General features: G+C 39.0%; 1 protein-coding gene and 1 pseudogene across 1 annotated transcript in view; one reads left to right on the plus strand and one right to left on the minus strand.

Moving 5' to 3' along the window:
• Nucleotides 1-360: 360 nt before the first annotated feature.
• Nucleotides 361-1,822, minus strand: LOC132134723 (arylsulfatase K-like; annotated as a pseudogene).
• A 7,138-nt stretch (nt 1,823-8,960) lies between these two features.
• Nucleotides 8,961-24,867, plus strand: part of LOC132138715 (tetratricopeptide repeat protein 37-like) — a 31,487-nt gene continuing 15,580 nt past the window's right edge. The window contains exons 1-34 of the mRNA XM_059547697.1: nt 8,961-9,023; nt 9,231-9,323; nt 9,501-9,644; nt 9,799-9,890; nt 10,390-10,465; nt 10,611-10,754; nt 10,896-10,994; nt 11,086-11,197; nt 11,555-11,695; nt 12,037-12,138; nt 12,244-12,368; nt 12,845-12,931; nt 13,021-13,124; nt 13,214-13,340; nt 13,434-13,613; nt 13,772-13,896; nt 14,572-14,822; nt 14,935-15,037; nt 15,188-15,370; nt 15,524-15,668; nt 15,761-15,839; nt 15,949-16,010; nt 16,089-16,145; nt 16,222-16,290; nt 16,381-16,455; nt 17,027-17,168; nt 17,612-17,705; nt 17,828-17,905; nt 18,012-18,136; nt 18,258-18,381; nt 18,478-18,702; nt 19,525-19,597; nt 19,710-19,763; nt 19,840-19,951. Of these exons, the coding sequence (XP_059403680.1) occupies nt 9,234-9,323; nt 9,501-9,644; nt 9,799-9,890; nt 10,390-10,465; nt 10,611-10,754; nt 10,896-10,994; nt 11,086-11,197; nt 11,555-11,695; nt 12,037-12,138; nt 12,244-12,368; nt 12,845-12,931; nt 13,021-13,124; nt 13,214-13,340; nt 13,434-13,613; nt 13,772-13,896; nt 14,572-14,822; nt 14,935-15,037; nt 15,188-15,370; nt 15,524-15,668; nt 15,761-15,839; nt 15,949-16,010; nt 16,089-16,145; nt 16,222-16,290; nt 16,381-16,455; nt 17,027-17,168; nt 17,612-17,705; nt 17,828-17,905; nt 18,012-18,136; nt 18,258-18,381; nt 18,478-18,702; nt 19,525-19,597; nt 19,710-19,763; nt 19,840-19,951 (3,799 nt within the window). The 5' untranslated portion in view covers nt 8,961-9,023; nt 9,231-9,233. The remainder of the gene's footprint in view (nt 9,024-9,230; nt 9,324-9,500; nt 9,645-9,798; nt 9,891-10,389; nt 10,466-10,610; nt 10,755-10,895; nt 10,995-11,085; nt 11,198-11,554; nt 11,696-12,036; nt 12,139-12,243; nt 12,369-12,844; nt 12,932-13,020; nt 13,125-13,213; nt 13,341-13,433; nt 13,614-13,771; nt 13,897-14,571; nt 14,823-14,934; nt 15,038-15,187; nt 15,371-15,523; nt 15,669-15,760; nt 15,840-15,948; nt 16,011-16,088; nt 16,146-16,221; nt 16,291-16,380; nt 16,456-17,026; nt 17,169-17,611; nt 17,706-17,827; nt 17,906-18,011; nt 18,137-18,257; nt 18,382-18,477; nt 18,703-19,524; nt 19,598-19,709; nt 19,764-19,839; nt 19,952-24,867) is intronic.

Consider the following 24,867-nt stretch of genomic DNA (forward strand, 5'->3'; position numbering starts at 1 on the left):
GGGAATTTGCTCAAATCATCCTAAAACATGTACGAATAGTGCATTTGTATTACTTGATTTATGTAGTACTTTGTGTCAACATCTGTTGGCTTTAAATGTGCTATATGATTGAATAAGGACAAGCACAGAGCCTTTATTTGAATTATTAAATCCAAATAAAAATAATAAAATAATATATTTTACAACTAGAGTGCATCTGTATTTACTGTAGTAAGCTCCTTTTGAGGCGAACTATGTTTCGGGTACATTTTCTGGGTAGCAAGCCTTGACTTAAACAGATTACAATGTTCTTTTGTTTCAAACAGGAACATGAATCATCTCTTGCTTGTGCTGAACAACTGAAAGGTACAAATCTGATGGTCAATCCAACCCTAATAGCCACTCCTCAATATCTCTCTCATGGGACTTGGCATCCTTTTGCCAGTCAATATGCCATCGCAAGTTGGCTATGATCTGGGAGTAACTATCTCCTAGGCTTTGCTTCTATTCCAGAAACTGTGAGCTTGGGAGACACTGGGGTAGTCCACCAAGTGAAAATGAAGTGACATTCAGCCAAGTATGGTGACCCATACTCAGAATTTGTGCTCTGCATTTAACCCATCCAAAGCGCACGTACACACACAGCAGTGAACACACACACACCATGAACACACAGGGAGCAGAGGGCAGCCATTTATCCTGGCGTCCGGGGAGCAGTTGGGGGTTCAGTGACTTGCTCAAGGGCACATAAGTCGTGGTACTGCCAGCCCAAGACTCAAACCCACAACCCTAGGGTTAGGAGTCAAACTCTCTAACCACTAAGTCACGACTTCCCCGCACAATTGTGCGTAACAGCTTGTCCAAGTCCTGACATACATCAGGGAACAGTGATGCAACATTTTTCACTTCTGATTCATCTTTGGACAAGTCTATGTGGTGAGAACATTGAAACCAGTTACTTAAAATAGTTATATATAACAGGGACATCACATACCTGTTATCCAGAATACTATGGCAAAAGAAGATATATGTTTTATTACACATCATCAGCAATGCTATCATGAGAAGAAACTCACTAAAGAGTTGTGGGGGAATGGTCAATCCATCTGCATATGTGATGTACTTCCACTCGGCGATCCTCAGCATATGTGGAGCCATTTGTATTGCAACCATGATATTCACAGAGTACCCAGCCATGATGAGGCTCTGCAGACTTAACACTGACCCCAGAAACCAGAGGGATTAGTGAGGGACCACTGAGACCCCCTGCTGTGGAACATCAGCAAGATCTAACATATAAAGCAGATGGAAAGAAATTAAAATATTTCCAGGTCATAATTCATCCCAACCCCCCCCCCCCCCCCCCCCCCAAAGAAAAAAACTGGTGCGATCAGTTCTCCTTACCAAGCACAGTGGGATAAATGTCCACTAGCGATGCAAGTAGACTGATTTCAAAACCATATTTCACTCCTGGGCCCATAATAAGCAGAGGGACATGAGAGCTGCCCTCCAACATGGACATCTTATAGAACTGCCTGTGTTCCATGGCTGGATCCCCATGATCCGAAGTGAAGAGTACGACTGTGCTGTTCAGTAAGTCAGTGTTTCCGAGAGCAGCTATCACCTCACCTACAGACAGAAGATCACAGTATATCCTTACACTCAAACCCAGTGACAAAACAGTTTCAGAACACATGGCATAAATGGCTTTAATGTTTCTGATCTCTTCTTTTGTGAAGTGGCCACTGCAATTTTTGGTGAACGTGGAGTAGTAATCCACAGGGTGTATGTCTTCAACCAGCAACCACTTTGGAACAGATACTTGATCATAAGAAACCTTTGGGAGAAAACACAATCATTGTCAGAGTACTTCAGATTAACTGCTGCCACAGATGAACTGCCACTGCAAGACTAACTCTGTTATTAGTGTACATGCTGTGGATAAAATCAGTAATAATTATAGTCAACCAAAATATGTGATTATAATAACAGCGGTGCTTTTTTTATATTATTTACACACTATTATAATATTTAATAATGTTCTAATTAACCTTTATTTTTATATTTTATGTTTATGTTTTTCATTTTAGTTTAAGTGTCATGTAATTTTCTTATTAGTTTTAAATATATATATATATATATATATTTCTATATAGCTTTAATTATTCTTTTAGTAAATAAAGTTTTACTTTTAAAGTTTTAGTACATTAAGTAACTTAAAGTTATTTTATGTCAGTTAGTTGCTGATGGTAACATTTCTATTTTAAATTTCAGGCTTAATATTTATATTTTATTTCATTTTAGTTTAGTTTAATTACAGAAAACAGTTCTTAATCATTTTAATTTTAGAATACCCAGCGATGCCCCTGCCACACAAATTCACTAAGGTTGTAAGTCTTCAGAAACATAAATTTAAAAAAGACGACGTCATGAAACGGCAGAAACACATTAATGAGCTAATTATATTGTTAGTATATAATATTTGACGGTTTTTGTTTGGAACTGCTGTAACTACAAAGTGGACAAAATACTTTTTTTTTTTACTTTTGTTTTTACTGATTCTATTTAATTTTGTCTGTCACTATTAAGCATTATAATTTATCTGGCCAAGATCTCTGATCTTCTTTTTTAGAAAATAAAGGGAATAGTTAAACAGTGTGCAGATTTTCCTAGTTTACTTTAATTTTTACTATTCAACTGTTTCCCTCTGAATCGAAACACACTGCGTGAAGATTTCAAGCTTTGTTTAGTTTTCTGATTCTTGGATGCAAATCCCAAATTAAGTCCAGTGAACTTCTCTGGTCCATGGCTCCACATGATTACTGAACAGCAGAGAAGTTACAGACATCAAAACTGTTTTTTGCCTATATTTAAAACGGTATATTTGTTTCATAATTTTCAAAACACGCTAAAACAGCAGATTAGAATGATTTATGGAATCATGTGACACAGAGGACTGGAGTAAAGGCTGCTGAAAATTACGTTTTTATATCACTGAAATTAATTATATTTCAAGATAAAATATTAAAATATAACGCAGTTAATTTAAATAGTAATAATTAATTTACTTTATTTTCAAATAAATGCAGTCTTGGTGAGATGTATTTCAAAGACATTAAAAATCTTGCCAAGCCACTTTTGAAATGAAAGAGTATATTTGAGTGTCCAAATACATTTTCGGGGCTACTCAAAAGTCACCTGACAGAGTGATGTCCTGACGTGTAGTCTAATTTCCCCATGCTATGAGTGTGGTACCCACTCTTTCTTAAGCGGTCCATCCATGTGGTGGCATTTGGATCAAGACATTTACAGTATAGTTGTTCCAGGCCTGAGTCAAGTGAATAAACTGACCACATAAAAGAAAAAAAAAGAAAAAATAGCTGCTAAAATAGCTGCCAAAACATATTTGGATACATCAAGACATTCATCTTTTTTTCAATTTTTTTCTACAGTGCATGTACACAACAATTTTGGTACACAAGAAACATCAATATGCAGAGTCTGACTAATACTATACCTGCCCAGGAAAGACAGCAGATTGGTGAATTAGTGTACAAGTTAAGTAAAACAGCACCAGTTTCCCTCATAGAATTGATTTAAGGCGGCTGTACAACTTTTTTGCCTGGAGAAAAAGTTAACCTGCCATCCTTCAGAAATACGAAAACAGAAGTCAGACAATACAGATTCTGTTTCATAAACCCTGGTGAGCTGCCTACATAAGCTTACGCTTTCTAGTTAGGCAGCTCTCTAGGTTTTGAAACACAGCCCAGTAATTCTGCAACGTTAAAGTGACTGAAAAAATTGTAAATAATCACTGTTGAGAATTTATTTAGTTTATTATAGTCTATAACAGGGTTGCCAACTCTCACGCATCTGGCGTGACACTCAATCTCACGCTGAAGTCCAAGCGTGAGTGTCACGCCAGAGGTGCGAGTGACTACGAAGGCATCAGACAGGAGCATGATTATGTTTGGTCAGTCACGTGAGGTCCAGTTCAGAGTTCAGTATCCACAGATGTTTCGGGGGGGGCACAGACGATTAGTTCTGCTACAGAGTATAGTCACTGTGTTAGATTTGTGTCGACTAGTCATGAATCAAATGACTTCAGTTGTGCTTGTTCTTCACATGACGATAACAGGAGGACATCTCTGAGAAATGTATTTCGTCACTACTGTTTTTTTGGGTCAGTAATGTTTTAAGGAAATTAATACTTTTATGCAGCAAGGCTCCATTAAATTAAAAGACACAGTAAATATTTTTACATTGTTACCAAAACATTTTATTTCAAATAACCGCTGCTGATTTGAACTTTGTTGAACATTTAAAAATTCTGAAAAAAAATGCATCATGGTTTAAAGAAAAAAAAAAAACTTAACTGTTTTCAACATTAATAATAAGAAATGTTACTTCAGCATCAGCATCTTCGAATGATTTCTGAAGGATCATGTGACATAAAGACTGAAGTAATGGCTGCTAAAAAATTTCAGCTTTGAGTTTTTAGAAATAAACAGTATTTTAATAATTAAAAAAATTATATATATATACTTTTGTTTACAACCCGAATTCCGGAAAAGTTGGGACGTTTTTTAAATTTTAATAAAATGAAAACTAAAAGACTTTCAAATCACATGAGCCAATATTTTATTCACAATAGAACATAGATAACATAGCAAATGTTTAAACTGAGAAAGCTTACAATTTTATGCACAAAATGAGCTCATTTCAATTTTGATTTCTGCTACAGGTCTCAAAATAGTTGGGACGGGGCATGTTTACCATGGTGTAGCATCTCCTTTTCTTTTCAAAACAGTTTGAAGACGTCTGGGCATTGAGGCTATGAGTTGCTGGAGTTTTGCTGTTGGAATTTGGTCCCATTCTTGCCTTATATAGATTTCCAGCTGCTGAAGAGTTCGTGGTCGTCTTTGACGTATTTTTCGTTTAATGATGCGCCAAATGTTCTCTATAGGTGAAAGATCTGGACTGCAGGCAGGCCAGGTTAGCACCCGGACTCTTCTACGATGAAGCCATGCTGTTGTTATAGCTGCAGTATGTGGTTTTGCATTGTCCTGCTGAAATAAACAAGGCCTTCCCTGAAATAGACGTTGTTTGGAGGGAAGCATATGTTGCTCTAAAACCTTTATATACCTTTCAGCATTCACAGAGCCTTCCAAAACATGCAAGCTGCCCATACCGTATGCACTTATGCACCCCCATACCATCAGAGATGCTGGCTTTTGAACTGAATGCTGATAACATGCTGGAAGGTCTCCCTCCTCTTTAGCCCGTAGGACACGGCGTCCGTGATTTCCAACAAGAATGTCAAATTTGGACTCGTCTGACCATAAAACACTATTCCACTTTGAAATAGTCCATTTTAAATGAGCCTTGGCCCACAGGACACGACGGCGCTTCTGGACCATGTTCACATATGGCTTCCTTTTTGCATGATAGAGCTTTAGTTGGCATCTGCTGATGGCACGGCGGATTGTGTTTACCGACAGTGGTTTCTGAAAGTATTCCTGGGCCCATTTAGTAATGTCATTGACACAATCATGCCGATGAGTGATGCAGTGTCATCTGAGAGCCCGAAGACCACGGGCATCCAATAAAGGTCTCCGGCCTTGTCCCTTACGCACAAAGATTTCTCCAGTTTCTCTGAATCTTTTGATGATGTTATGCACTGTAGATGATGAGATTTGCAAAGCCTTTGCAATTTGACGTTGAGGAACATTGTTTTTAAAGTTTTCCACAATTTTTTTACGCAGTCTTTCACAGATTGGAGAGCCTCTGCCCATCTTTACTTCTGAGAGACTCTGCTTCTCTAAGACAAAGCTTTTATAGCTAATCATGTTACAGACCTGATATCAATTAACTTAATTAATCACTAGATGTTCTCCCAGCTGAATCTTTTCAAAACTGCTTGCTTTTTTAGCCATTTGTTGCCCCCGTGCCAACTTTTTTGAGACCTGTAGCAGGCATTAAATTTTAAATGAGCTAATTAAGTGGATAAAAGTGTAAAATTTCTCAGTTTAAACATTTGCTACGTTATCTTTGTTCTATTGTGAATAAAATATTGGCTCATGTGATTTGAAATTCCTTTAGTTTCATTTTATTAAAATTTAAAAAACGTCCCAACTTTTCCAGAATTCGGGTTGTATATATATAATGGCTTTCCATTATATATAACGTGCTTGCCATTCTTTGCCATGAAAATTAATTTAATCCCAAAAAAACCTTTCCACTGCATTTCATTGCAGTCATTAAAGGACCTGCTGAGATCATTTCAGTAATCGTCTTGTTAAATCAGCTGAGAATGTTGACGAGCACAAGGCTGGAGATCATTATGTCAGGCTGATTGGGTCAGAATGGCAGACTTGACATGTTAAAAGGAGGGTGATGCTTGAAATCATTGTTCTTCCATTGTTAACCATGGTGACCTGCAAAGAAACGCATGCAGCCATCATTGCGTTGCATAAAAATTGCTTCACAGGCAAGGATATAGTGGCTACTAAGATTGCACCTAAATCAACAATTTATAGGTTCATCAAGAACTTCAAGGAAAGAGGTTCAATTCTTGTAAAGAAGGCTTCAGGGCGTCCAAAAAAGTCCAGCAAGCGCAGGAACGTCTCCTAAAGAGGATTCAGCTGCGGGATCGGAGTGCCACCAGTGCAGAGCTTGCTCAGGAATGGCAGCAGGCAGGTGTGAACGCATCTGCATGCACAGTGAGGCCAAGACTTTTGGAAGATGGCCTGGTGTCAAGAAGGGCAGCAAAGAAGCCACTTCTCTCCAAAAAAAACATCAGGGACAGATTGATCTTCTGCAGAAAGTATAGTGAATGGACTGCTGAGGACTGGGGCAAAGTTATATTCTCCGATGAAGCCCCTTTCCGATTGTTTGGGGCATCTGAAAAAAAAGGCTTGTCCGGAGAAGAAAAGGTGAGCGCTACCATCAGTCCTGTGTCATGCCAACAGTAAAGCATCCTGACACCATTCATGTGTGGGGTTGCTTCTCATCCAAGGGAGTGGGCTCACTCACAATTCTGCCCAAAAACACAGCCATGAATAAAGAATGGTACCAAAACACCCTCCAATAGCAACTTCTTCCAACAATCCAACAAAGGTTTGGTGAAGAACAATGCATTTTCCAGCACGATGGAGCACCGTGCCATAAGGCAAAAGTGATAACTAAGTGGCTCGGGGACCAGAATGTTGAAATTTTGGGTCCATGGCCTGGACACTCCCCAGATCTTAATCCCATTAAGAACTTGTGGTCAATCCTCAAGAGGCGGGTGGACAAACAAAAACCCACTAATTCTGACAAACTCCAAGAAGTTATTATGAAAGAATGGGTTGCTATCAGTCAGGATTTGGCCCAGAAGTTGATTGAGAGCATGCCCAGTTCGAATTGCAGAGGTCCTGAAAAAGAAGGGCCAACACTGCAAATACTGACTCTTTGCATAAATGTCATGTAATTGTCGATAAAAGCCTTTGAAACGTATGAAGTGCTTGTAATCATATTTCAGTACATCACAGAAACAACTGAAACAAAGATCTAAAAGCAGTTTAGCAGCAAACTGTTTGAAAACTAATATTTATGTAATTCTCAAAACTTTTGGCCACGACTGTATATATATATATATATATATATATATATATATATATATATATATATATATATATATATATATATATATATATAAACAAAAGTAAAGCTTTGAACAGTGAGCCTTTAGAAGGGTATTTTCAGATAACTCTCCGATTCAAAAAGTCTCTGACATGGGACACAGTAAACATGGGCCCTGTCCCAAATCGCGCACTTCATGTGGACTTTCGGTCTCGTGGACTTGAAATGCGAAGTGTGCTCAGCAGCGCCCCCTTTGTACCCTTGAAGCGGTCTTCCGCGAAGCCCGCATAGAAGCAGGCTCCACGCACTTCAACTACCCAGGAATCCTTGCGAAAGACCAATCAGACAACAGATGGGAGGATATTTCGCTCACGGACTGTAAACATGGCTGAGAAGAGAATATTTAAGTGTAAAAGTATCAATGTTTTTTATGACATAGGCGTACATTTTACCAGTTGTTACTTACAGTTATACAAACATTATCGACCAGTTGATATCTCAAACATAATAATAGCGCGTTAAATAATACGATCGCATTATGATTCATTACATAAATAGAACCGAATGTCATGTCTTTATGAGTCATATAAACGTAGTATGAATATTGAAACCTATACATTTTTCTTAAACTCATTTTAATTTTGTGTTAAAATTTAACATTATGTATTATTATGTACAAATGTATTTATCATTTAAATAACCATGACATCTATTCTAATGCCCAGGTGGCATTTACAATTATAGAACTGTAAAAGCAGGCTGTGTATTTCACATGGACATATTATTTGGGAAATTAAAATTAACCCTGTTCTCTATGCTAAAGACTGTAATTTGTTTAATGATATTTGTGATATTTTTCTAATAAAGGGACTGATGAGATGACCTTTAAGTTTATTCAGCTCCGTATGGAGAGGGATAAGTCAACCAGACCTTCTTCCTGTTTCCGGCGTGACGATCGAGTCTGTCCCAAAATACTTCTCAATGCACCCTCGCGGACTCGCGCTAAGGGCCCTATAGGTCTGCACTACATGACGTCACCGAAGTGTGGACTCTGAGGAAGTCCACAAGTCCGGAGTGTGCCATTTGGGACAGGGCCATGGGCTGCATTGTTGAGTTCACCGAATGGTCCGTGTGTAGTCAACTCTTCAAGTGATTGGCTGCTTAACTTTAGTTCCTCCTCCAAACATAATCAGTTTGGTTGAGATTGCACCAGACGCCTCTCTGGGAATATTAAATACATTTTTTTTTTAAATATTCCATATTATTAATATAAAATGATTATAAGGCACGGACACGAATAAGCATTTTTTATTGTAGGGGATTGAAAACAATGCTTGTCGCGGTATAATGACGTCGCGTTAAGTATCATCCACGCATGCGCTTCTTGCGTCTTGCTGAACGGGAACCAACGAAGTTCTGCCGTATGTGCATCTCTTACATTAACATTATACTTATATAATTTTTGCCATTAAAATTGTTAATATTACCGTTTAGTTATTTTTGTACGCTTTAAAGAATACGTCTCCAATGTCTGCACGTTTTCAGGCAGCATAACATACAAGGCTAATTGTAAACAACCTTTACTGCTGCTGCTTTATTAACGTCTATGACTTATTTTTTTTTTTAAGAAAATGTCCAGTAAAGAAGTAAAAGCTGAGCTAAAAAGTGCCAGAGAAGCCATAAAAAATAAAGAGTATAAAGAAGCTTTGAAACATTGTAAGGTAAGTGTTTATTTCCAGCTGTCACTCAGCGTACAGTCACGTCACATAACATCCTTTATCACCGTAGACATGTAGATAGACTTCCAGCTTATACTTTTCTCTTGATTGACTGTATTTGCAGGGGTAGGTAAGTTAAACATGTCTCTCTCTCAAGTTAAACTCTATTTGTGCACCCAGGCTGTTCTCAAACTTGAGAAGAATAACTACAATGCCTGGGTGTTTATTGGAGTGGCAGCCACAGAGTTGCAGCAGCCGGATCAGGCTCAGAGCGCCTACAGAAAGGCAACTGAACTGGAGCCAGAGCAGCTGCTTGCATGGCAGGTCAGTCATGGTGTACAAACTGTAATGAATAGTCCAAATGGAGTGTTTATCCAGAGACATCGTTTGGTAACTATTTGTTAATTTGTATTTTTATGATATTGAGCACTGCTGGAGCCAGCAATGAATATTTACTAGATGTATATTTCTTTTACAGGGTTTATCAAATCTGTACGAAAAAAGTGACCAAGCAGATTTCAAAGCCGAGCTGCCAAAGATTTACCAGAAACTTATTACACTGTATGAAAGGCAAGTAAAATGGTCTTCTTTTCTCTTAGCATTATTTTAAAGGGGAGGGGGGAGCAAATATATTAATCAATTATAATAGCTTTAAATCTTTTGCACCTTTATTGACCTTTCTGCATTTTTGAAAGTGTTAATAATTTTCACTAATTATGTTTTTTTTTTCTGAATTTCTTACATTTTTGAGTTGTCCCCTAATTTAAATTAATATTTGAAATGTAATATTTGAAAAATATTAAATCAGGGATATTCTTTGCGCTTTCATTATTATAATCATGCCGACAAAACTAGGATGAGTATTTATTTGTCTCCAAAACATTTATATTTGGTTATCGGAGATATGAGAAGTAAGATGGGAGCACATCTTTTTACATCGTAATCTGAGAGTTTCTTTAGGGGTCATTTCGTTTATATATATATATATATATATATATATATAATTTTTTTTAAAGATTAAAAGAATACTATTGCTTGATTTTATCTATTTTTATTTCTCTGTTTGCAGCTCAGACAAAGCGAAATGTTATGAAGTGAGCAAGAAGTTGGTGGAAGTCTATCAGTCGGAGAAGAACTATTTACAGGTGTGATCTTTAAATAACGTTAGAAGGACTTTTAGAGGATTTAACTGCACTGTCTGTTACCTACACACATCTACACATTATTTGTAAAGTCACCATCATGCTTTATATCTGCATATGTGTGGAATGTCTGCTACTTCACCCACAGGTGGCCAGAGTGTGGAGGAGGTTAATCCAGGTGAGGGAGAGAGAGGTAGGGTCGGATTGCTCGGAGCTGCACGAGCTGTGGAAGGAGATGGCCAGACTCCTGAAGGACACTGTTGAGGATCAGGACAACGAGACCCAGCAGCACGTCAGTCAACTTCACCGGCTTTATTTCTCAAATCCTACTTTTCGAAAATAAATTGAAGTGCTTTTTTTGTGCATGGCCCCGATTTAGTGTCATCACATCCATTTTTTTGCAAAGCTTACTCTGTTGTTCTTTGCTCAACAGCTGGTAATAGCATTTGAAAGAGCTTTTCACACGATGGTAGATGTGCCCAGTGATGCCCACATGAGCTTTATACTGGATTACATTAAATGTCTTTCTAAGGTTGGCAAGATGTTATGTGCCACAATTATTGTAATATTCACAATCATAATGACTGGACCAAAGCGAAGAATTCATATTGTGTATTCTGCAGCTTCCTCATGAGGTGTTCAAGCTAAAGGAAGCTTGTGATGCCACAAGGTTCCTCTATCCGAAACTCTCCTACCCTTTAGAGGTCCTGAGTGAGCACTACTACATCAGAACAGGCAAGTTGTTTTTTTTACTTCTGTTCTTACCTATTCATTGTTTATAAGTTTGGAGTTAGTACGTGTTTTTTTTTTAAAAAGAAATGTTTCTTAAGCAGCATATTAGAATAACTGAATCTTGATCGGGAAGGATTTCTTAAAATATATATATTTTTTTAATGTATTGAAATGGAAAACTTGTTTTTTAATTTGAATAATGTTTCATAATTTTACTGTTTTTACTGTATTTTTGATTAAATGAAATCAGCCTTTGTGCGATTTTTTTAGAAACACCTACCCCCTCCAAACATTTGAGCACTAATGTAAGTATGAAAATAATCCTGTTTCTAAAAATCTGATTTCTGATGATCCTTGTAGGCGATTTCAGTGAGAAAGCCGTCTGCTGTTTTAGCCGTCTCTTAGAACTGGATCCAAACAACTCGCAAGCTCACTTTGGTCTCGGTATTAAAGCTTGCCAGGAAAGAAATTATGAGGATGCCATCAAAAAGATTAGTTTGGGTGAGTTTATACCGTAGAGAATTTCCAGATATTTAGTGTTTTGCTCCAATATGGATGGAGCACTAAGATTATCAAAGTCTCTCATGCTTCTTGATAAGAATGTTTCAGACTGGAGTATATAAAGCGAGAAATGCAGTGTATCATATTCTGTAATTGAAGGATTTAATGCATTTCTTGATTCATTTTGATGACTGGAAATGTTTTAATAACTCTGATTTATGCTCATGTTTAGCTGTTCAACATTAATTCAACTTCCTAAACTATAAAATTACAAATTTAATTGTAATTTACTGTGTAAATTACAAATAGTATGTTTAACTCTTGTTGTGTTTTTCCTGCAGGACTGAAGTGTATGCGCTCCTCCATCATTGGCTGGTATAATCTTGCTCTGGCTCAACTAAAAATGCACAAATACTCTGACAGTGCCACAGCTTCCAGCCAAGGTACTGGATGATAAAAAACACCGCCAACATGACAACTACTCAATCAGCTGCACTAGCAGAGCTGAAATGGGCTGTTCTGGGAAATATTCTGTTTTGTGTGTTCAGGGCTGAAGTGGAGTGTGGGGAACTCTGATGATTGGACTCATAAGCTGCAGAAGTTGAAACTAGAGGCTCTGGTGAGGACAGGAAGAGACCAGGATGCTGATGAAGCTCTGCAGATCCTTACACAGGTATCATTTTAAACCAAAGACTGACAGTCTAAAACAGATCTTTTTGAAAGAAGTCTCTTATGCTCACCAAGTATTTGATCAAAAATACTATGAAATAATATTATTATGAAATATTAATACAGTGTGAAATAACTCTTTTTCTATTTTAATGTCTTTTAAAATGGAACGTATTCCTGTAAAGGAAAAGCTGAATTTTCAGCAGAGATTACTCCTGTTTTGTGTCATTACTCCTGTCCTGTGTCACTTAAACTCTCTAAATGATAAATCAGTTAATATGCTGATTTTTTAATAAATAAACATTTTTTATTATTTTCAATGTTGAAAATGTTTGTCCTGCTTAATATTTTTTGTGGAAACGGGATTTGATAAACCGCAAGGTCACAAGAGCAGCATTCACTTGAAATAAAAAAGGAATAATTTATAAAAAAAAAAAAAAAGATATTTGTTTGATAATCTGTTTGATTTACATAACATAGATTTCAGATGCCAAAAATGACCCAGTGCTTCTAGCGTTGAAAGGAAGAGCTCACTTGCAAAAGGGCCAAACTGAGGAAGCATTTCAGGTGAAACAATAGATTTTAAGAAGACAGATGTTTAAAAAAAAAAAATGCTAAGTAGACAAGATCATGTTTGAATGAACTGATTGTTACAGGTTTCAGCGGAGCTGCTGAGCTCTCACCCAGGATCCGTGGAGGGTCTCACTCTGAAGGGACTGGCACATGTTGCTAAAGAACAGCACACACAAGCTGAAGAGAGGTTTGAGACCCCTTCTACACACACACATGTAGTATAACATAGATTTAAACTCCAAACACTGATCCTCTTGTCTTCTCTCGGTCTCACAGCTTTCTGGAGGCTTTATCCGGAAGCCCAGATAATGGGGAGTTGTTCTTCCTGCTGGGGAGCCTGTACTGGAACATGGGAGAGGAAATGCGAAGGGACCGCAGCAAAGCCCACACACATCTACTCAAGGCAAACCTAATGCTCTTTATCCTTTTATATAGACTACAGAGTATTTTATCTCTGAATATAAATAAGTCATAATTGGTTTTCTATTGTTTAAAGGCTGCTAAGCTGGACCCGTGTCTTGGTTCAGTGTTTCGTTTCCTGGGTCATTACTATAGAGAGGTAGCAAAAGATCAAGGCAGAGCCAGAGGCTGCTATAAGAGAGCATTTGAGCTGGATTCCTCTGATGCCGAGGCTGGAGCGGCCACTGTAGACCTCAGCATGGAGCAGGGGGACATGGTGAGTGTTGAAAGGTCTTGACAGTCGCAGTGAGGGTATCCTCTGCTTAGTTTCAAAATCAAACTTGCAAAGAACTTGTCTTGTTGTAGATGCTGTAGAAGACACAGAGTTCCTGATAATAGAGTTTATTGACTGTGCGATGTGTTTTCTGCACTTAGGACTCAGCTCTGACTGTTCTGCAGTCCGTAACAGAGAGTGCCACTCCAGGCTCTGCCAAATGGGCCTGGATGAGGAGAGGTCTCTACCACCTCAAGATTGGCCAGCATCAACAGGCCACTGCAGAGTAAGTGAATCGATTTCAGCTATAATGCATAAGTGGTAATAAGATTTGTTTAATTGGCCATGGATGGTAAGCTCAGTAGATATTTTAAAGATCTTATCTAATACAGCAACATTAAAGTTGGCAGTTATAATGATGCACGGTCTTAAGAGGGTTTTTCTACAGTTTTTTTTTTTATTAATAGTAGGCCTATATCATTGCATTTCCATTAATCTGTATTTTATGCCTTTTGGAAATAAATTAAGAAAATAGCTTATGAATTCCAGTTCAACTCCTGAATTTGAATTGAGATAGCATATCATTGCTAAACATTTTAATAATTGTTTTCAGTTGTAATTCATTCATGTTTGCACTTTATTTAAATTAGTTTAATTGTATTTCATAAAAAGCCTTCATTTTATAGATCACAATAGAAGAAAAGTTCATTTTGTAGAATTCCACAATTAATTTAGCCTTCAAGGCTCACTTTGCTGTCTCCTGAGATGACTTGACCGAATGTTAAAAGTGGGGATTAAAAGTTATGGGTATATAAGTATATGGGTTACCCTTTATGCATTGAGATCTATTCTATTCTATTCTATTCTATTTCTTCTATTCTATTCTATTCTGTTTTGTTCTTTTAAGGACTTTGTACACTTATACTTTTGAAAGTTACCCGTGATTCTGCTTTGGTTTAAGTCTGCAGGCGGCGTTGAGGGCTGATCCTCAGGACTGGGTGTGCTGGGAATGTTTAGGTGAGGCTTACCTGAACCGCAGGAGTTTCACAGCTGCCCTGAAAGCCTTCGATAAAGCACATACACTGCAGCCTACTTCCATCTACAGTCTCTATCAGACCGCCGCCATCAAACAGATCCTGGGCCGGTTTAAAGAGGCCGCTGCAGAGTACAGGCAGATCTTAGAGCAGGAGGACTACGTGCCGGCACTGAAAGGTTTGTGTGATTTCTGCAGTAATACTTTAATCTCTCAGTTTAATGACCTGTTCATTCAGTTTTCAAATTGATAGTCCTTTATAAAGAATCTTTATTATGTCTTGATGCTCAGGTCTGGGTGAATGCTTGCTAGCCTTGGCTAGAAATGCACTGGATGACTATCTTGATGGAAGAGCTGTAGATTTGATACAGAATGCCATCCATTACCTCTTCAGGTAAAGTGTATTGTGAACATGAAATGCACTGGGTAAAGGAAATATTTGTGTTTTATTTTGTAAAGTGGTGTCTGACTATGTGAGGTGAGTTTGATGGGTGTGACCCAGTTGGTATTGATCAAATCTCAATTTTCATTTTAACATTCACAGAGCTGTAAAGCAAAGGCCAGACCTGTCATGTCTGTGGAAGTTACTAGGTGATGCCTGCACCGCCTCCAGAACGGTGTCCCCAAACCGAGCCAAAGTGCTGGTGCCTGGAGCTCTATGTGGAATGGATCCACCTGATCAGAGCCATACATTGGACCAGAGACAGCTCCTCACTCTTGGAGAAAGGTGAAACAAAAAAAGAAACTAAAGGGTGAAAAGAAGACTGTGGGTATTCCCACTCAGAATAGAGAAAAAATAAAATAAATAATAATTAAAAAATAAAAGTATTAATAATGAATAAATGGTAATAATAACAGTAATGAACCTATGTTTTACCAGGTGCTTTGGTTGTGCTTTAAAACTGATGCCGGAGGCCCCCAGTCTGTGGTGTGACCTCGGCCTCAACTACTACCACCAATCCAGACTGCTCAACTGCCTGTATCCTGAGCACGATGCACAGTCTCTGCTGGAGAAAGCCATGCAGGTACATGACCTGATCTGGGATCACACTCATTTGTAATGCTTTTGTGAAGATGTGTTATAACGGGCTGCTTTGGTTTGGCTCTGTTCTAACAGTGTGTGAAGAAGGCAATCATGCTTGACAGTGCAAATCACACATATTGGAACACCCTCGGGGTGGTCGCCATGGCAAAGGGTAGATACAATTATAAGATGATGTGCATAATTACATTAGTCTGGATTACATAGCGGTGTTGTGACGGACTATTCTTGTGTTGATATAATATTCTGCTCTTATATTTTAGGAATAGAAAACTTTGCACTTGCACAACACTGCTTCATCAAATCCGTAAAAGCGGAGTCAAATGTAAGTAATGCCAAAAAACAACAACAAAAGTTTACATTTGTTTTGATGCTAGTAATGTATCTCCTGGTTATTTTTCAGAATGTAGTTGCATGGACCAACCTTGGCGCTTTGTATCTGAAGAAGGGAAATCTAGAGGTAATATGATTTCGTCAAGTGATTAGCTTGACTTCACATGTACAGTACTTCAACTTTTTCTACATCATTTTTTTAGCTCTCTCATGAAGCTTTCAAGATTGCTCAGTCTCTAGAGCCTCTCTATGTGAACTGCTGGATCGGACAGGTAGATTTTAGATCAGTTCATAAAACATCCAGTGCCTTTCTTTAGTTCACTGCTACAAACTGAACATCTTACTTCTTTCTCATCATACAGGCCATCATTGCTGAGACAGTGGGCAGTTTTGACACCATGGATCTTTTCAGGCACACCACAGAACTGAGCACACATGTATGTCTAATCACTTCTCAATATACGCTATTGTTCAAAAGTTTGGGGTTGGTAAGGTTTGTGGCTTTGAAAGTGACATTGTTTCTTATGACAGTGCAAATCACACATATTGGAACACCCTCGGACTGGTTCGGCAAAAAAACAACAAAAAAAAAGTTGTGGAATATTATTTAAATGTAAAAGAACTGTTCTCTTTTTGCATATATTTTAAAATTTAATTTATTCCTGTGATGGCTAAGCTGAAATTTCAGCAGCCTTTACTCCAGTCTTTATTGTCATTCAAATATGCTGATTTGGGGTTCTTATTATTATCACTGTTGACAACAGTTGTGCTCTTTCTTTTTTAGGATTCTTTGATGAACAGAAAGTTCAAAAGAGCACCAATTATTTGAGAGAGAATTTTTTTATAACATTATAAATGTTTACTGTCCCTTTTTATCTATTTAATGCATCCTTACTGAATAAAAGTATGAATTTCTGAATTGTTTCCCAAATGTTTGAAGCTTTTTTTCTTTAGGATAAGATTATTGATCAGTGTTCTGCTTGCTGTAACATATTTATTTGATGTTAGACGGAGGGAGTGAAGGGCTATGCATACTGTGTTTGCTCCACACTGCTGGACAAGAGCAACAGAGACTCTGAGCTCTACCTCTACAACATAGTCCAGATGAACGCCATCTCTGCAGCCCAGGTGGCTCTGAGCAAGTACACTGGTATGAGAACACGAACACTGCATACTGTTTTCAAATATTGCAGGGGTTGTTATGGGTCTTTATTGTGTGATCTCCATTTTTTTATTAAAAAAAGGATAAAAAATACAGTAATATCTTTAACCAAAGCTAAAATTTGAAAAATATTCTTTCTCTCACCCACATTAAATGCTTTAAATAATACGCTTGCATTATCTTTAATCTGTAACCATCATAAAGTATGTCAATACATGAACGGGGAACTATATGCATGTTTTATAGGAAACCAGTTAAAGACCCCTGATGTATTGAATGATTTCACCAGAAATGCAGGTGGAATGGCTAGACACAATTAAAAAATGTGTTTTTCCCTAAATATAAAGGAAATGATCCATGTGACAATGATAAATTATAAAAAGATGAAGTGAGGTAATGGAGCTCAGAGTACTCTCTCTGTTTCACACCAGAGAGGATTCAGACAGACCCAGACGCCTTCATCATGCTCGGATACCTGAACACACACCTGCAGCTGAAGAAACAGGCCACCGAGGCATATCGCAGGTTTGCTACCTCTAGCTATTTATACATTTGGAAATTCCGTCCGGCCAGATGGACAATTTTCTGACAGTGAACTGGAACACACTGGTGTTAAATCGTTCTTGGATATATTCTGTTCTCCAAAGAGCTGTCGAGTTGCTTCAGGTGTCCCCTCACAAAGACAAGCTCAGCTTTGCTCTGAGGGGTTATGGACATGCCCTCAGGTAAAACTCACTTTGTACAACTATGCTGACAGCCATTTCATCCATAGCAATATCATTAAAGTTATCATTGCGAAGTAATGTTTTTTTTTTCTTATGTCACTGTCAGTGATGATGGACAGTGGGAAGAAGCAGTGCGTATTTATTCCTCCACACCACTAGAGGAGCTCCATGATCTCATCGGGCTTGCACTCGCTTGTTTCAGAATCGGTCGCCAGCCAAAGAGCGTTCAGGGTGAGCAGCCATTGCAATTTTGTGATCTTGATTTGTAGCATTTCAAATTGTACCTACAATTCCATCTGAAAATACTCACGCTTGTGATTCTGTTGCTGATAGTGTTTGTGTCCATTTCCAGCCTATGAGAAAGCCCTTGTAGTTGCCTCTAGCGAGAAGGAAAAAGCCTGTATACTCACTGCACTCGCCTTGATACAGCACAGGCTGGGCAGCATGGATCATGCCAAAACGCTTCTCTTCAAGTGGTAAACTAACTACTCAACTGTCTCAGAGCAACACATTTTCTGCTTCAGCCGTCAACAGCAAAACCTTTCTCCTTTTGTTTCTGTTTGTGTGTGTAGTTCCATGCTGAAAGAGCCAGTACCAGAGAGTCTGCAGTGTCTGTGTGCTCTGGGTTTGGTTCATGGTGATGTTACCCTGGCAAGTGCTACGCTTACTGAGCTGCTAAAACTGGGGGAACCTATAGGAGGCGCTGTGGAGGAGCGCTGTCTTCTCACTTGCACCCTGCTGGCCCTGCAGGGCAACTTTAGCGGTGTACACAGGGAGGCTGCTAGGGCTATACACAGGTACTGTATAATACTTAGAGATACAGTGTGATAAAGCAACAAGAATCTATCACTTCTGCTTCTGTGTTAATCTGGGATTTTGTTCTAAAAAAAAAACATCTTCCTTCACCTAGCTATTATATAATATTTTGGTAATTTAAGACATATAAAAGTACATATTATATTAAGTACTATTCATATTACCATTGATGTTCTGATGAATTTTGTTGCAAAGAATCTTTCAGCATGATTCCCTCCTAAAATAAGGGAATTATATTATTATCTTTATATTATTAAATTAATACTTTTAAACCACAAAGAACACATTAAATTGTTCAAAAGTGAACTTCCTGTTCATTAAAGAATACTGAAAATTTTAACATGGTTTACAAAAAATGTAAGCAACACAACTGTTTTCAACATTGACAATAATAAGAAATGTTTCTGAGCAGCAAATAAGCATAATAAAAATATTTCTGAAGAATCTTGTGACACTAAAGACTGGAGTAATGACTGCTAAAAAATTCAGCTTTGCCATCACAGGAATAAATAATATTTTAAAATGCTAAAATATAATTATGCAAAAAGTTTTCTTTTTAAATTGTAATAAAATTTCATAATATTACTGTTTTTACTGTGTTTTTGACCAAATAAATAAAGCCTTAGTGAGCATAATTACTCTTCTCTAATTAACCTCAGGTATGAATCATTGCATATGGTTAATTAACCCAAATGTTAAATGAGGACACCAGAACACACCAGAATTGGAAGAATTCTTCTTTTGCTTTTTTGAGCTATTATTTAAGAATAACGAATATGCGTTTGACATCTGCTATGTTGTAGGAACCCAGGAAATCCATCTCTCTGGGCTCTTCTCTCCAGACTGGTCCCACAATACTGCCCCAACAAAGCCGATGTGAGTATTCTATTCACATATATTCACACACATTTTAGGAGAACTCATGATCTTAAAGGAATAGTTCACCTGTTATAAAAGTATTGATTATAAGTGTTCTTATTTTCATCAGGGAGGTGCTGTGGCCGGCAGTGTGGCATGTCATGCCAGCTTGACGCTTGGAAAGGTAATTTAAAATTTGTGGATGAAATCTTGTGTCAAGATCAGTGTCCATTAAAGAGTTCAACTCTTTTCATCTGTAGAGGGCGTTGCTGTACAGTGGAGTGAATCAACTGGCCTCAGGCCAGCACTCTGGTGAGGACAGAAGACGCAATGCTCTGAAAACAATCCAGAGAGCTGTACTGCTGTGTCCAGGTGAGCTGAGTTACAGTCAAACATGCTGGATCAGTTCTTAGGTTATCTGCTAAATAACAAGTCACTAACAGAAATATTTTAAGATTCAAAGGCAGACTTTCCACGACCCAGATCCTATAATTTCCTAATCCAGACTAATAGCAGACTACCAGACCCAAGACTGTACCCTTTGAGGGAAGGGAAACCAACCAAAATCTCTTTCTAGGAAAGTCGTTCCTAGTGTTATCAAAAGACCCAATACTTCGGTACCAAGTCGGTACTACAAAAATGAAAATGTTACTGTACCAGGGTTTTTTTAAGTATGGGTGGTACCGAGTACACGGTCAACCCCAGTTCTTGATGCGCTATCCGAGAGGTGCGCAGATAATGGTCTCTTCATAAAAGCACTAAGACTTGAGACATCAAAAGGATGAAGCACACCAAACTACCAAAACACTGAAAGATTTCAAGCAGGTAAGTTCACAAAAACCCACCCAAAACTTTAACTGACAAAATAATGTGATAGAATATGTCAGTCAAGGTTGTTAAGAGCCGATATACCGATATACCGGTATACGGGTATGACGATATACCATGATATAGACGTACGATTAACATAGCTTGTACATTTGCTTATCTACGGTATTGAGAGAAAATAACAGAATCTACAGAAATAACAGACACAGAATCTCACCTGCGCCTAGGCAACAACTTTCCACCTAAGGGGCCGTTCACTCATTGCGCCTAAAAACGCGTGGAAAACGCAAGGCACACCGCTTTTTGATTTTTTTCCCAAAGCTTTCGGGCACTTGCGCACCTGAGGCATCTGCTGTTGCTGAGCAAACATGACCTGCTCTCTCCATGAAGACGTGGAACGTACTAAATTAATTTAAAAATGGCAATCCACATACAGCTATGATCAGCTGTTCAAGAAGTCTCTAAAATAAATGTGCACAGTTCAGCTGAATGATGACGTTTACTTTGTATACTTTGCATATTAACAAACTGTACACTGAAACAAAATAACCAGAACATTAATGACTGCTAGAGCTCATGGTTTATCTGTCATTCAGATGCGCTCTCGGCCACTGATCTATGCTCATGAAGTATTATTTAGAATTATCATTGGCTGATAGAAATGTTTAAAAAAAAATAGTATTTTAGATGGTAATAAGATCAAGACCATCAATGACGTCATGATCTATTATGTCATTCAGCGCTCAAAATTGTGGACAAGCCAGTTCCACCATAAAATAATCTCTGAATCGTTTATATATATACAGTCGTGGCCAAAAGTTTTGAGAATTACATAAATATTGGAAATTGGAAAAGTTGCTGCTTAAGTTTTTATAATAGCAATTTGCATATACTCCAGAATGTTATGAAGAGTGATCAGATGAATTGCATAGTCCTTCTTTGCCATGAAAATTAACTTAATCCCAAAAAAACCTTTCCACTGCATTTCTTTGCTGTCATTAAAGGACCTGCTGAGATCATTTCAGTAATCGTCTTGTTAACTCAGGTGAGAATGTTGACGAGCACAAGGCTGAAGATCATTATGTCAGGCTGATTGGGTTAGAATGGCAGACTTGACATGTTAAAAGGAGGGTGATGCTTGAAATCATTGTTCTTCCATTGTTAACCATGGTGACCTGCAAAGAAACGCGTGCAGCCATCATTGCGTTGCATAAAAATGGCTTCACAGGCAAGGATATTGTGGCTACTAAGATTGCACCTAAATCAACAATTTATAGGATCATCAAGAACTTCAAGGAAAGAGGTTCAATTCTTGTAAAGAAGGCTTCAGGGCATCCAAGAAAGTCCAGCAAGCGCCAGGATCGTCTCCTAAAGAGGATTCAGCTGCGGGATCGGAGTGCCACCAGTGCAGAGCTTGCTCAGGAATGGCAGCAGGCAGGTGTGAGCGCATCTGCACACACAGTGTGGCAAAGACTTTTGGAAGATGGCCTGGTGTCAAGAAGGGCAGCAAAGAAGCCACTTCTCTCCAAAAAAAACATCAGGGAAAGATTGATCTTCTGCAGAAAGTATAGTGAATGGACTGCTGAGGACTGGGGCAAAGTCATATTCTCCGATGAAGCCCCTTTCCGATTGTTTGGGGCATCTGGAAAAAGGCTTGTCCGGAGAAGAAAAGGTGAGCGCTACCATCAGTCCTGTGTCATGCCAACAGTAAAGCATCCTGACACCATTCATGTGTGGGGTTGCTTCTCATCCAAGGGAGTGGGCTCACTCACAATTCTGCCCAAAAACACAGCCATGAATAAAGAATGGTACCAAAACACCCTCCAATAACAACTTCTTCCAACAATCCAACAACAGTTTGGTGAAGAACAATGCATTTTCCAGCACGATGGAGCATGGGTCCATGGCCTGGAAACTCCCCAGATCTTAATCCCATTGAGAACTTGTGGTCAATCCTCAAGAGGCGGGTGGACAAACAAAAACCCACCAATTCTGACCAACTCCAAGAAGTGATTATGAAAGAATGGGTTGCTATCAGTCAGGATTTGGCCCAGAAGTTGATTGAGAGCATGCCCAGTCGAATTGCAGAGGTCCTGAAAAAGAAGGGCCAACACTGCAAATACTGACTCTTTGCATAAATGTCATGTAATTGTCGATAAAAGCCTTTGAAACGTATGAATTGCTTGTAATTATATTTCAGTACATCACAGAAACAACTGAAACAAAGATCTAAAAGCAGCTTAGCAGCAAACTTTTTGAAAACTAATATTTATGTAATTCTCAAAACTTTTGGCCACGACTGTATATACCTCTGAATCTCTGAATCATTTATACAGTGTCATATAACTGAAAATGACTCTGAATGAGGAGAGGACTCTGAACTCCTTCTGCTCTCTCGGACAAATAAGGATTTCTCTCACTCTGCTGCTCTGTGTTTCACGGAAACCTGGCTGAATGACGCCATACTGGACAGCGCACTCCATCTGCCGGGCTTTCAGCTGTTTAGAGCGGATCGCGACGCAGAATCAACGGGGAAATCGCGCGGCGGCGGGACATGCTTTTACATCAATGAACGGTGGTGTACAGATGTAACTGTATTAAAGAAGATGTGCTGTCCTGATCTAGAAACGCAGTTTATCAACTGCAAGCCGTTCTATTCGCCGCGGGAGTTTCACTCGCTCATTCTGGTTAGTGTTTACATTCCACCTCAAGCGCATGTGAGCTCCGCTTTACAGAAACTCGCTGATCAGATCACAGACACAGAACAACAACACCCGGACTCTGTTTTAATCATTCTTGGGGACTTTAATAAAGCCAATCTCTCCCGTGAACTGCCAAAATACAGACAGCATGTTACCTGTCCCACCAGAGACAGTAATATACTGGATCACTGTTACACCACAATAAAGGATGCATATCACTCTGTTCCACGAGCAGCTTTGGGACGTTCTGATCACTGTCTGGTTATCTTATACCGACCTACAAGCAGAAACTTAAATCTGCTAAACCTGTAGTAAAGACTGTGAAGAGATGGACCAGCGAAACAGAGCAGGATTTACAATCTTGTTTTGACATCACAGAATGGAGCGTTTTTGAAGCTGCTACCACAGATCTGGACGAACTCACAGAGACTGTAACATCCTATATTAGTTTCTGTGAGGATATATGCATTCCTACCAGGACTTATTTAACATTCAACAATGATAAGCCATGGTTTACAGTAAAACTCAGACACCTTCGTCAGGCCAAAGAGGATGCCTACAGAAATGGGGACAGGGTCTTGTACAATCAGGCCAGGAACACACTGAACAAAGAGATTAGAGCGGCTAAAAAGACCTATGCTAAAGAGTTGGAAGACCAGTTTACTTCCAACGACTCTACTTCAGTTTGGAGAGGACTGAGAGCCATCACAAACTACAAGACACCATCCCCTTGCACTGAGGCTAATCAACGACTTGCTAACGGCCTGAATGAGTTTTATTGTAGATTTGAAACCCCCAACACCCACTCTGACCATCTCACTACACAACCATTAACACCTCCTGCAATCCCCCTCTCCATACCTCCTGCTCTTCAAATCTGTGAAGATGATGTGCGCCAGGTCTTCAAGAAAAACAAAAGAAGAAAAGCACCAGGCCCAGATGGCGTTACACCAGCCTGTCTGAAAATCTGTGCTGACCAGCTGGCCCCCATCTTTTCACAGATCTTCAACAGATCTCTGGAGTTGTGTGAAGTGCCTTCCTGCTTCAAACGGTCCACCATAATCCCCATTCCAAAGAAACCCAAGATAACAGGACTTAACGACTACAGACCTGTGGCTCTAACGTCTGTCGTCATGAAGTCGTTTGAAAAACTGGTTCTGGCTTATCTGAAGGACATCACTGGACCCTTACTGGACCCCCTGCAGTTTGCGTGCCGAGCAAACAGGTCCGTGGATGATGCAATCAACATGGCATTGCGCTTCATCCTGCAACATCTGGACAAAACAGGGACTTATGTGAGGATCCTGTTTGTGGACTTTAGTTCGGCTTTCAACACCATCATCCCAACAACCCTCCAGACCAAACTGACCCAGCTCTCTGTTCCTAGCTCTATCTGTCAGTGGATCACCAGCTTTCTGACAGATAGGCAACAGTTAGTGAGACTGGGGAAATTCATGTCAAACAGCTGCTCCACCAACACTGGTGCCCCTCAGGGATGTGTTCTCTCCCCTCTGCTCTTCTCCCTGTACACCAACGACTGCACCTCTAAAGACCCCTCTGTCAAGCTCCTGAAGTTTGCAGACGACAATACAGTCATCGGCCTCATCCAGGACGGTGACGAGTCTGCTTACAGACAGGAGGTTGAGCAGCTGTCTGTCTGGTGCAGTCTTAACAACCTGGAGCTGAACATGCTCAAAACAGTGGAGATGACTGTGGACTTTAGGAGAAACCCCCCTGCACTTTCCCCACTCACTATCA

This window comes from Carassius carassius, chromosome 4 (assembly GCF_963082965.1).
Source record: "Carassius carassius chromosome 4, fCarCar2.1, whole genome shotgun sequence".
Classification (NCBI taxonomy): domain Eukaryota; kingdom Metazoa; phylum Chordata; class Actinopteri; order Cypriniformes; family Cyprinidae; genus Carassius; species Carassius carassius.